The 13,991-nt window shown below is 41.7% G+C and overlaps 1 protein-coding gene across 1 annotated transcript in view; it reads right to left on the minus strand.

Annotated features, from left to right (window-relative positions):
• The window catches only part of Hdac2 (histone deacetylase 2), a 32,143-nt gene that overhangs the window by 12,735 nt on the left and 5,417 nt on the right, over positions 1 to 13,991 (minus strand). The window contains exons 2-4 of the mRNA XM_034524493.2: positions 5,673 to 5,785; positions 4,476 to 4,593; positions 1,696 to 1,770 (exon numbers count right to left, since the gene is read on the minus strand). Coding sequence (XP_034380384.1) covers positions 1,696 to 1,770; positions 4,476 to 4,593; positions 5,673 to 5,785 — 306 coding nt within the window. The remainder of the gene's footprint in view (positions 1 to 1,695; positions 1,771 to 4,475; positions 4,594 to 5,672; positions 5,786 to 13,991) is intronic.

The following is a 13,991-nucleotide window of genomic DNA, read 5'->3' on the forward strand; positions in this document are numbered from 1 at the left end:
CTTTTATAACGGGACTGCTATTAGGTGATTTTCTGATAGTCAAAACTGCAGTGAGAACTCTGCCAGTCTCCCAAGTGTCATCAGTTTATTGCTCTTAGATAGTAACCAGACTTTCTCCTACTCAGAGCACATTCCAAGAGATTGTAAAACAATTAACCAAAGGTCACTAATAGGGAACTCACAATTTATTACAGGTGCTAGGACAGAAGATAAACTATTGCTTGGGTTTATCTATACAAAACTTCACTAGTTTCTTAGTTATGGTTTTAAACCTTCAGTGAACCTGTGGAGCTAGACAGGTGATGGATGTTTAGCCAGATAATTACTCCTAATGGATATGCATGTAAACATTCTCTGTTGTAAACTTCTGTTTCAATTTATGATTTTAATTTTTGGTGTGAACCTGTGATGAACTTTGTAACATGTGACCATGTGCTCTGAAAGATGCGTAAGTACTGAAGACAGAGTAGTAGCTGTAGTTAGCCATTCTTCCTTCCTTCCTTTTCCCCTGCCTAGAATTTTTTCCCTTAGAACTTTTCCCTTACTAGATTTTTTTCCTTTCCCCACTTAGGACCTTTCTGCTTTTCCCCTTAGATAGCTTTCCTTTTCTTTTCTTTTTTTCTTTTTTTGGTTTTTTCCGAGACAGGGTTTCTCTGTGTAGTCCTGGCTGTCTTGGACTCACTCTGTAGACCAGGCTGGCCTCGAACTTAGAAATCCGCCTGCTTCTGCCTCCCAAGTGCTGGGATTAAAGGCTAAAGGCGTGGGCCACCACTGCCTGGCCTTAGATAGCTTTCACAGAAAACTTTTTACACTTAGTAATAAACTCTATAATCACTTCTCTAAGTGTTTTTTCTTCCTCAGGCTAGCAGGCACAAAGTTAGGGCCCAGCAGTTCCTGCTGAGAGAGTACAAAGGCTATTTAATCCTTTGCTGTTTTGGGGCTGAGGTGCTAAGTGCAAGAAACTGCAGTTTCTGGCCTCAGGATCACAGAAGGCAGGTCAGCTACAGTAGCATAGTTATGTAGATAAGTAAACTTTTAATATACAGAAACCCTAAATATCTCATAAGACCAAGTCTTACCCCCTCCCCTCCCCACCCCTGCCGACGCTCATCCCCCTCGGCTGCCTCAAGAAGAACCAAGACACCTCCACCCACACTGGGGCTGGCCCCTGGCAGAAGAGTGAATAGCAATATCATAACCATCCACACCTCTAATCCCAATGATTGAGAGGCTAAGGCAGGAGGATTCCCACAATATCAAGGTAAGCCTGGGCTCCAGAGTGAACTACAAGACAGTGAACTACAAGAACTAGGCTACTGGGTGAGACTGTTTCAAAAACAAAACAACATATTGATCACCATTAAGTTGGAATGACAGCTCATGTCTGTAACCAAGCATTTGGGAGGTAGCCACAGCGGATGATGAGCTTGAGATAGCCCATGTCTGTAACCAAGCATTTGGGAGGTAGCCACAGCGGATGATGAGCTTGAGATAGCCCATGTCTGTAACCAAGCATTTGGGAGGTAGCCACAGAGCATGATGAGCTTGAGGCCCACATAGGAGATATAGCCTAATAAAAGCAAGATAAAGCAAACAAACCTTTACTACCATTACAACTTCTGCTTTAGACAGAAACTACAAGACACCGTAATCCCTTCAGGTCTTCTTCAAGTCTGACTAATTCAGGATACTCACCAACCGAGCCACCGGTGGAAAGCTGGCAAAACTCAAAGAGTCCATCAAACACCGGACAATCTTCTCCAACATTAACTGTAGAAGGTGAATTTCATTAAGTCAACCTATTACCAAGTCATTGAAGGCTTTTTCTTATAAACTATTAAAAATATTTCTTTCAGGCAATCATAGGTAGTAATATAATAAATATTTTATGATAGTAATATAAAACTTGTAAGTTTAAAACATTTCCTATGAATTTTAAAATTCACAGGGAATAATCTAAAACTTATAATTTTACAATATGGAATACCATTACCAAATCTTATTCGGATATTTGTTAAGTAACTCAACCCAACCACCATTAACAACAACAAAATAATCAAACGCCTTTATTAAAGTAAAATAGGCACAAATCTGATTTCCTCTTTAAATATGATAGTGAATTTAAACATTACAGATCAGGTGGCTGCAACTCCTTTCTAACTTATTTCACAGCCCCTTACACACTGTCCCAACCTTGAAGCATATCTGATGAATACCAAAATATTAACAGTTACTTTGTTTTTTTCTGTGGTTAAAACTGACTTTAGAAGATATTATGAAATTTCTTCTTTGTTCTATCCTAAGATTTAGATTTTTGCCTGAAATTACTTCTTTGTTCTAGCCTAGTGTCAGCAGTATTTCAGGCAGGAATCTAAATTTTAGGCTAGAACAAAAAAAAGTAGGCTTCAGGCATGAAAATGACTTTGGGCTAGGACAGGGAAATAGGCTCAGATACTTTGGTCATCCTGGTAAGTCTTTAGAAACAGTCATCACGGTAGTGTTCATGGAATTTTCCTTATTGCCTTGCTTGTTCTTTGACTATTTGTGTTTACTGTCTCACTTGTTCCTTGACTATGTCCATCTATTGTACTGCTAGTTCTTCATCCTAGAACTGACCTTAATACTTGCATGTAATTAAAATGGCATGAAAGCAAAAAGGAGAGGGGATGACATAAGGGGGGGTTCTAGAGAGGGGAAATGGGAAAAGGGGATGGCATCTGAAATGTAAATAAACAAAATAGCCAATTAAAAAAAAAGAAGATGCTATGAATTATTCAGTCCCATGGAACAAAGATACAGAAGGAAGGGTAGGTAAGACAGATGACATGACACACACAGGTAGGCCACCTGTACTGACAGGAAGGTGTGTGTGGCCCATTCCCAGTCACTCTTCACAAAGTGGGTAGGTGTTTTACAGACATACAAATTACAGGTACTATGAAAAAATCAGTTTTAGTTTTTTGTTGCTCAAATATGATTTAATATAAATCATCATTGTAACAGTTTAAACAAATCTTGTCATTTACCCAAAGGCTACCCATAACTCACTGTGTAAATCCCAAATTAAAAAAAAAAAAAAATAGCATCCGTTCTATTACAGTCCTGAATCAACCAAATGGGATAATCTATGGTAGGGAAATATGTAGGATCGTGAAAGGCAGCCTGATTTCTAGCCAAGGCTAGAAAACCCAGTGACTCTGAAGGGATGGTAGGCGTTTCGCCTGATTCCCCAGACACTAGGCTCCCGTTACTAGCCACAGCCCTCCATAGATTTGTGGCCATCAGTCACATAAAGGCAACATCCTAAGCCCTTCCACTTATAAAAGAGGTGACCCGTGGTCATGAAGGCTCAAGACAGATCTCCATAAAAGACTGGAGGATTTAACCAATAAGCTTTCCTTCCCAGACACTCCTCCCTGCAAAAGGTATTTCACCTCAGGCCCACCCTGAGAAATGGAGTTCTGTTTTACTCATCCACCTTTTGCCATGACAATAAATGTCTTAAAACCATGGACTGCCTCTTTTCATCAGGATCCACAGTGGGGAGCAATGGAGAAGACCTTGCCTACAGAGCTGCCTTCTAGTCTCCCATAAAAAAAATCCTCTCTGCGCTCCCAGCCACAAGGGCCACCCCTGAGCCAGCTCCCTGCTGTCCTGTGCCTCAGACTGTGCTTCCTTACCCCCAGCGGTGTCCCAGGGCTCCCTACAGCCCGACACCCAGGGTGGGGTAAACATGGTTGAAAGACCACATTCTGCCTCCCTGAGCCACCTAGCCCTGTGGCGGAATGGATGCCGAACCCCGCACCCCTACAGAAATATGACGTTCAATCAACTTGAGAAATCCTTATCACTGAAATAAATCCACCTCTCCCTGAGGAAGTGGACTCCAGCATTAAGCTTCAAAAGACAGCATCCCACATGGTTCAGGAGACTCGGCAACATTTCTTTCTTCAATACAACTGACTACCAGTCTCTAATAACAATACACTTTTACCTATTCAGGAAAACACGCAGAAAAATACAAAGAAACACTAACAGGCCAACAAAAGGCAACATCTCACATTACAGGATGATGTGCCTGGAGCACACGGAAGGTGAGACGGAGGGCTGTTAATGCAGCAGAGTCTGAGGCCACCCTGGTCTCCATTAGCACGCTCCAGGACAGCAGGTTATGAAGTCAGACTCTGTCTCAAAAAACTTATTAAAAAAAGAATGAATATATATATATATATGTAAAGCTCTGTGATCTCCCTACCAAGCCCAAATTTATCATGTGTGCAAAATAAAAAGTAAAAGAACTCAAATAGGTCTATTTTTTAAAGTAACATTAAGATAGGTCCAATGACCTTCTGAATTAATTCTTATACTAATATTTTAAATTACTAGGAAAAATACCTATTCAGGCAACTCTGAACAGAAACCTTAAAAAGACTGATTTACATTCAGAACTAGTAAAGTAATTATGTATGGCGTACATCTCTGCATCTGCTTACTGTACTCAGACATGTTATCTGGTCTTATTGATCGTAGAAACTTGATATACTCATCGCTGTGGTATTTTGTCATTTCTTCAGCAGTGGCTTTATGAGGCCTCTGAAAAGAAAAACATCAGGATGTTGGAAGTATCAGTCGTTAAATCAGAATTATCAAATGATTGTATTAGTTTCCACGATCAGCCTCTCCAAATGAACCAGATGCACCTGAGTAACAAGTTACAAAGCTAATTCAAAATTCAAACATCCGTCTCCCAGGAAGCAGGAAGCCCTTCTCCAAGCTGATGCCACTCTAGTTTAACAGAAACAGGTCACATGTTCACAGACTCTTTCCCACCACACCCTCGCTGCTCTCTGCCCGATGACTTTCATCACAGGTGTCTAAGAACATCAGAAACTTAGCCATAAGTTTCGTAAGCCTTAGCCTTCTTTTATTCCAATTTTTGTTCTGAAGAGCTCAATTTCATTTATCACAGACTTCTTCCACAAGACTTCCTATTTCTCCGAAATATCTGTATCTTAAAGAAATGCTTCCTGTCACACTGCCCAGCACTGTAACTGTTCAGGCCCTCTCTGCAGTAGTTTTGCACTGCCTTACTTGCACGTTTTATGTACACTCCTGCCTGTATTGTAAACAAAGGTGGCTGTGTATCTTACACTACTTTCTACTTACCTTGCTATTATTAACAGTATTTCAACCAAATATGTATTTTAACCAAATAAATATTTATGATTAATTTCTACCAAACGCTTGCAATAGTCCAGGTGAATTCTTTTTTCTCTTTTTAAAATTATACTGTGTTTACTTATTACTGGAGGTATGTCCTTATGCTCACGTGGAATTAGAAGACAACTTGGGGGAATTAGGTCTCTCCTTCCACTGTGAGAGTTCTGGGGGAGGAACACAGTTATCAAGTTGGTGGCAAGCACCTCTACCCATTAAATTATCTCACCAACCCGGGGCAATTGCTCTAGCAGCACAGGACTGTCACAACAGTACTTGTCTACCTGGGAGGTGTCTGAAGTGGTCAAAGCGAAGAGACTACTAATCCAATTCCTTAAGCTTTCTCTGAGGAACACAACCAAGAGACCTGTGTTTGTTTAGATCTTCTCACCCACTGCAGCCTAAGAGGAGCTCTTAAATACCAACGTAAAAGAACAGTGCCAATGAGTACTTACATATATTTCCATTTTTCGATACAACCCATAATTTAGCAGCAAGTTATGAGTCATCCGGATTCTATGTGGCTTCATGGGATGACCCTGGCCGTAATAATAATTTCCAATATCACCTAAAAGAGAAAAGATGCTCATTAAATACTACCACTGACCTGTGTCTAACATTAAAACATTTATTATTTAAGGAAGAGTTCTTAAAAATTATATTCTTGTAACATTCAAATTACATTAGAAATCTAATATACTATGCTGTCGGGCCATGGAAGGGTATCCTGGTTCTTGGGTTGTGGGTGTTCGGCCATGCCCCCAGAACCCAGGCTCCTGACGCGAGGTCTAATCTCCATTCAACCTGCACCCTTCAGTCATGTGGGGCACAGGTAGAGGGCGTGATTAACAGGCCTCAGGCCCTAGAGAGATTTACATACTAATGAGGTACCTGAAGGCCAGAGGGCAGAGCCAATTAAGCATTCTTTCCCAGCCTGTAGAAATCTCTTACAGTGGAGCTAGTACGACGGAAGGGCTTCAATGTTCAGTGACAACAAGAGGGGGACTCAAAGCATGTTTCAGGGTAATAAAGACACTCTTGTCCTCATTTCTCAGGACTACACAGTTGAGGCCTGTGCATTAAAACATCTTAGATGCTGTGGTGGTTTGAATATGCTTGGCCCTATTTAAAAGAACAGTGCCAGTGAGTACTGGGAAGTGGCAGTATTAGGAGGTAGGTGTGACCTTACTGAGGGAGCTGTGTCACTGTGTAGGTGGGCTTTGAGGCCTCTTATGATCAGGCTCTACCCAGTGTGGAAGAGACCTTCCTCTTGGCTGCCTGTGAAAGAGACTCCTGCTGCTGCCTTTGGATAAGGATGTAGAACTCTCAGCACCATGTCTGACTGGATGCTGCCATGCCTCCCACCATGATGATAATAGGCTGAACCTCTGAAACTGTAAGCCAGCCCCAAGTAAATGTTTGCATTTATAAGCGTTGCCTCTGTCATGGTATCTGTTCACAGCAGTAAAACCCAAACTAAGGCAGATGCCAATGCCTTAAAACACACAAAATAATGCCAAAATCTGATTTTCAACCACAAAATACTTTTAGGCAAGGTTTTACTACTTATCACAAAATGGTGACAGTGAGAAAGCTTGTCAACAAGCTTGGAAAAATTATGCATTACTTTTTCTAAGGTGAGGGACACTATTTACTTTTATGTGCTTGTGTGCTTGTGTGCTTGCTTATATGTACAAAAATAGACCGTATAGTCACCTGGTGCCTGTGGTGGTCAGAATGTATCAGATCCTCTGGAAATGGAGTTACAGATAGCTAGGTGCTAGGAACATGTGCCCTTCCCCCAGCCTTGAGCAGGCCTGAAAGACCTTGTTTACCACAATAGACCAAATAATATGACCTAGGTGGAGCTACCCACCTTGGCTGCATGCCTGCTACAGGAACCTAGAAAAATAGACCGCCCGCTGAGCTTGTCTTGAGATGTTGAGCTTGTCTTGAGATATCTCAGGCTGTGACAAAGGATGGGTTCCTCCACCCATCTCCTCATCCACCCATCTCTGACAGTGACCAAAGATGGGTTCCCCGACCCATCTCTGGCTGAAACCAGAAGGGTTATGGTGGGGCTTCCCCTTTAAATTGAGAGCTGAACATTAAACTTTAAGCTTTAATCAAAATACTTGTCTTGGCTCCATCTTTTCTCACCCTCCATCCTCCTTTCATTCCCAGCCTCACTTTCAGGTAAACCCAGTTGATGGTGGCCACAGGAGGCCACAGGAACAGAACCCTGGGTCCTTAGTAGGAGCCATGAGTTCTCTTAACGGCTGAGCAATTTCTCCATCTCTTATACTTTTACAATGGCCTTATCAAGTAAGAAATGAGAAATTACTATTAATATTGCAGTTTAACATAAGATATCCGTAACTTGTTAGGACAGGTGACCTGATTTTACCAGCCTGCAGAGCTTACTGTTTCTGCACAGGTTTAGACAACAAGACAGGCCCCAAGACCATGTATCTGCCCTTACAATGACAAAGCTTTAGCTGAGTACGGTGGTGCACACCTGCAAGCTAGTGTCTGGGGAAGCAGAAGCAGGGGAGTCTCTGAGCTCAAGGCAAGCCTTGTCTACCTGCACACAGAAATCCAGGCTGGCCAGACGACACAGTAAGACCCTCTCTCAATAGCAAACACCCCCGCCCCCTTTCAAACTCTCCTCTCATAATATCTTTTCATTTGTACAGTGGCAATCAAAAATGCAGAAAGTTTCATACTATCTACTTGACAATAATCCAGGAAACACTTGTTTTCTTTCCTCTTGAGACAAAATTCTAGTTATGCAGCCCAGGCAGGCACTGAACTGATCCTACTGCAAGACCACTTGCTTTTGCCAGTAGCCCCAGCTGAACATTCTGGTTTATGAAACCTGTCTTCTAGCAGTATGAATCTGTTGGTATAGTGCCTGAGATTTATTTAGTTTCATTTTCAACACAATGATTTACAAATTCGGGAGCATTCAGAATGCCAATTAGCTTTTCAAAGGTAAATGAAAACTACAGAGCCAGAAAACAATGCATCTTGTTGGCCTATGTAAAAATTTTGTTTCTTATTATATTACTTATTATTTAACTTTAAATTTAAATATAGTTTGATCCTATTTTCCCCTTCCCCAATCCTCCCAGATCCTCTCCCTACACAGCCAACTTGAAGTTGAAGTGTTTGAGAAGAGAAGTGAATATTTACCTAGTACTTAGCACGGGCCTTTATTTCTCAACTCTAGGATGTGCCACAATTTTATAACCGCCGAGAAGCATGTTAAATAATGTAGCCAAAGTTATACAACTAGCAGATCGGAGCTCCACTCAGATTCAGGAAGAGCAGAGCACAGGCAGTAAATATTCTTTTGTATTGTCATTGGCAGAGCAATGGCAGGGTCACAAGAAAGTAACAGCAGGACAAAGGCTAATGGGGAAAGAGTAGAGTATAAATGCTTTTCGTTATCATCTTTGTTCATTTAAAGAATATGAATTTAGGAAGGTAATTAATTGCCTTGTAACTATGAGGACCACAAACTTCTGTCATAATTTGAGGCTTCATTCTCACTAAGAACATTCATTCAGCCTAAAAGGCACATTCACAAGGGCAGCTGAGCCACACATGACAACTTTTTCAGAGAATCCCTCCCAAGGCCTGGGGTATATAAATCAGTGGTGGGACATTTCTCTAGCATGTACAGGCCTTTGGTTTAATTCCTCCACACAAAAGGGAAGAGGAGGGAAGGAAATGCAGAGGGGAAGAAGGAAGGGGAAGGAGAGGTAATGTAAGGGAAATGGAAGTGGGGCTTCTAACTAGGGAGCGAAAGGAGACAAACATAGGACAAGGAAGCAGGAGGGTACAGAAACAGTAAGGATATCTCAGTGATCAAGTACCATCATGCCATTGTCATACTGTTCCTATAATACACATAAGTCAGTGTATAAATATACACATGCTCCCTCCAGGAGTTATTATCCATAAAAATGCTAGGCGTGAGAAGCTGTCTTTGGAGTTGCTGGTCAGGACTGTCCAGGAGACTATTGCCCTTGGTTGCCCCATAGAGGTAAGTGCACGTTGCTGAAGGCATCATGTGCTTCAGACGCAGGGCCCAAAAGGCCCCTGAGCAGGACAGAACCAAAAGCCTAATCCTCCTTGAGGACTACCCTTCATACTATTAAACGGAGTCATACAAGGTTCCAGAGGATGGAAGCAACCAACAGTCCTACTCAGCTATGTCACCCGCGAACCACAGAAACAACTGCCATAGCACTGTAAATGTGCAGTAGTGGCATGCAGGCCTTTGCAGTAACCAATAGCTCTCTAATTAGACTTAATATCCATTCAGGAAGAGGGAAATCATGCCTAGTATGGAAACCTAGCCAACCCCTTTGGCCTACTGAAGTCATGGACCTTAGAACAGAATTTACAATTGCTATTTTACGAAACCAGCATAATCCCTATCTATATTCTACATACTTGTCCTTGTAAACACAGGTAAGTTTAGTCCTCACCCTTATAAGGGAAAACTTATCCTTGCAGCAGAGACCATTACAGAAAATCACAACCAACTGAAATGTTGAGTTGTGGAGCCCAGTACCAAGTGACACATCTGCAAAACAACCCCTGAACCTTAGGGTCTCGTCACTGGGTAAGAGGGAGAAGGGTTTAAACAACTTGAAGAACAAGAGTTTATGGTGAGACTGTGTCAACTAGACTGTCAGAAGCTACACCCTCAAAGCCTCACCAATAATAGGCAACACGGAGCCCTTGGTTCTGTACAATCTCAATGGACACTCTGAGGCCCATCTTATGCCCAGTCCAGAAATCACCATTCTCACCTCCAACCCCTTGTCCAAGCCACCAACAAGTATTTTTGATGTATTTTTTTCTTGCTTTATAAACCACTCTCAAATGTATCCAATTCTGTCTAAAGACAACCATTTCCTTTCTCTTTAAATAGACAAATATGTACTCAAGCCTTGCCTCTAGCCTACAGTCGACCTGTCACCAATTCTCTTAGGAGACTAGCCTCCACTTTAAAACCTTCAAGACACTCCCTATAGAAGACAAAATCTCTTTCAACCAAGCTTGCTGTACCTGTCCCCTTGGGGCTCAGCCCAGCGTCCCTATCTCTGGGTCTCCCTTCTCTTGGATATGACACATTCCAAGGACTTGGCCTCTGCGGTTTCGAAGGGAGGACTTTTTTAAGACTGGTGCATGTTCTTTCTTGAGATGCTTGTCTTATTACTCCACTAAGGGTGCCCTCTCTTACTCTATTACAAACATCCATTTCCTTCTTAAGTTATCTTTGTGTATACGGCACACAGCAGGGACTTACAACAATCTCATGTTTCTGAACCCCAAACTGACTTCATGTACGAGTATTCCAACCAGAGCGAGCCCGACTAATCAGCATGACCGCAGAACTTCAAAGTAATGGTAGTGGAGTGATGTCTCTGTACAGTGTGAAGCATGTCTCCGTCCTCCCCTGACTGCCTAAGGCACCTTCTGATGATTAAAATAAAAAGCCTATCGCCTATAGCAAAAGGCAGGGTGGTAAGGTGGGACATCTGGAAGACAGAGGGGAACTCTGGGAGAGAATTAGGCATGGGGATTCCCCACTCAGACTTGGAGGAAACTGAGACATATAACTGAGATAACTGGGCTGTGAGCCAGTTGGGAGCAGGCCCAGCTTAAGGCCTAGGCTTTCATTAATAAATATAAATAAGTCTCCGTGTCAGTATTTAGAGCAATGGCCGTTAGACTTAGAAAAGTCCAAACCGTTACAAAATAAAATACATTTTATTTTGCTAACATAAGAAATTTTGCTTTTCTTCACCAACTCTAAGTGTTTTAAGAATTTACTAACACTTAATTTTGCTAAGAAAAAAAAAACAATTATTAATACAGTTTTAGGGACAAAAGAACAAAACTCTACAAAAGAAAAAAAAAATCTGTATATTCTAGGTGCCATCTTTCCTTAGACATTAAAACAGAAACCCATGTGGGGAGTATGAAGTGTTTCCCTGTTTTTGTCTGTAAGTGGCAGAACCCTAACCATCCTCCTGGGAATGGAGGGGCTGGAGAGTAGGTTAAGAGCACTTACTGCTCTTCCAAAAGGCCCAAGTTTGGTGTCCAGCATCTATATGGTAGCTCACGACCACTCCTAACCAGCAAGGGCACCAGGCATACACAAGATGCACATACATCACGCAGGCAAAGCATTCATGTATTTCACTTCTTTTTGAAAAATAAAGAATATATATGAATTTTCATGTGAATGAGCTCTACCTACAATATTCACAAGAATTCACTAGTCATTTCTTCATCAGTAATTAAAAGTCCAGGTTTAGAAACTGTCCTCTTGAAACTTTAATTCTAGTGAAAAAAAGAAAAACCTCAGCCACAGAAGTGACAGGCAAAAAAACAAAAATGGTACCTGAGAACCAAGGAAAGCCTCTCTGGTGGGGTGAAATGTGAGGTGAGGCAAGGATCGGGGATTAGGTGGGAATTATCAACCAAATATGCATGCTATGTGTTAACAACATCAGTATTCACAGACTGCGGTATTAGTTCATTAGTCTGCAACCAAAAAACAATACTCCATTAAGAACAGTAAAGCAGTTAAAACCCCATGGAACTGTACTAGAAAGAACTACCCAGCCAGGTACTGATGCTGAGTGCCTTTAATCGCAGCACTTAGGCAGAGGCAGGTGGACCTCTGTGAGTTCAAGGTGAACCTGGTCTACAGAGTAAGTTCCAGGACTGCCAAGACTACACAGTGAAACCCTGTCTCAAAACAAAACAAAACAAAACCAAAAACAACAACAAACCTACCTAGCAAAAGACACTGACACAGTCCTTTCCGGTCTGGGCTCCAGCACTGAGCAGATCCCCTGCGGCAGCTCTGTCCCCAATCTCACAGAACCCAGAGGAAGCAGGCTTCCAAGGAGCTCTAACCTGGGCTGTATCTTAGGTAAGCAGTCAGCAACACCTGCCCCAAACAGGGAGGAACTGGGACCCACTAGGACCCAGGAAGTCACTCCTGGCCCCGAGCACTGAGCAGATTTTGGGCCCCAGCTCTAACCCCATTAGTAACACCTACCCCACACAGTTCTGATACAACGAAGACAATAGGAAAGACAGGCTTCAGTCAGAGACAGGGCAGGTAACACTAAGGAGATCCAGATGGCTAAAGGCAAGCACAAGAACATAAGCATCAGCAACCCAGGGTACTTGGCATCATTAGAACCTAGTTCTCCCACAATAGAAAGTCCTGAATTCCCAATATCAAAAGGAAAGCAATATTTAGATTTAAAATCACTTCTAATGATGATGATAGAGAACTTTAAGAAGGACATAAATAACACTCTCAAAGAAATTAAGGAGAACACAGGTAAACAGGTAGAAGCCCTTAAAGAGGAAACACAAAAATCCCTGAAAGACTTACAAGAGAACATAACCAAACAGGTGAAGGAATTGTACAAAACCATCCAGGACATAAAAATGGAAGTAGAAACAATCAAGAAATCACAAAGGGAGACTACCCTGGAGATAGAAAACCTAGGAAAGAGATCAGGAGTCATAGATACAAGTATCACCAACAGAATACAAGAGATAGAAGAGAGAATCTCAGGTGCAGAAGATACCATAGAAAATATTGACACAACTGTCAAAGAAAACACAAAATGCAAAAGTTCTTAACACACAATGTTCAGGAAATCCAGGACACAATGAGAAGACCAAACCTAAGAATAACAGGTATAGATGAGAGTGAAGATTCCCAACTTAAAGGGCCAATAAATATCTTCAACAAAATTATAGAAGAAAACTTCCCTAATCTAAAGAACAAGATGCCCATAAACATACAAGAAGCCTATAGAATGTCAAATAGACTAGAACAGAAAAGAAATACTTCCCGTCACATAATAATCAAAACACCAAGTACACAAAACAAAGAAAGAATATTAAATGCAGTAAGGGAGAAAGGCCAAGTAACATATAAAGGCAGACCTATCAGAATTACACCAGACTTCTCACCAAATACTATAAAAGCTAGAAGATCCTGAACAGATGTCATACAGACCCTAAGAAAACACAAATGCTAGCCCAGGCTATTATACCCAGCAAAACTCTCAATTACCATAGATGGAGAAACCAAGATATTCCACGACAAAACCAAATTTACACAATATCTTTCCACAAACCCAGCATTACAAAGGATAATAGCAGGAAAGCTCCAATACAAGGATGGAAATTATACCCTAGAAAGAGCATGAAAGTAATCCTCTTCCAACAAACCCCAAAGAAGATAGCCACACAAAGATAACTTCACCTCTAATAACAAAAATAACAGGAAGCAACAATCACTGTTCCTTAATATCTCTTAACATCAATGGACTCAATTTCCCAATTAAAAGACATAGGCTAATGGACTGGATACATAGACAGGATCCAACATTTTGCTGCAAACAGGAAACCTACCTCAGTGACAAAGACAGACTCTACCTTAGAGTAAAAGTCTGGAAAACATTTTTTCAAGCACATGGTCCTAAGAAACAAGCTGGAGTAGCCATTCTAAAATCTCCAGCCCAAGAACACAAAGGGAGGGACTCATGGCTCCACCTGTATAGGTAATTGAGAGTGGCCTTGCCAGGCATCAGTGGAAGTGTATGGCCTTAGTACCTGAAAGTTTGAATTCCCTAGTATTGGGGAATTTCAAGAGCAGGGAGGTAGGAATGGGAGGATGGGGTAAGGGGTTAGGCATCAGTGGAAGTGGAGGGCTT

This window comes from Arvicanthis niloticus, chromosome 20, assembly GCF_011762505.2.
Source record: "Arvicanthis niloticus isolate mArvNil1 chromosome 20, mArvNil1.pat.X, whole genome shotgun sequence".
In the NCBI taxonomy this organism is placed as follows: Eukaryota; Metazoa; Chordata; class Mammalia; order Rodentia; family Muridae; genus Arvicanthis; species Arvicanthis niloticus.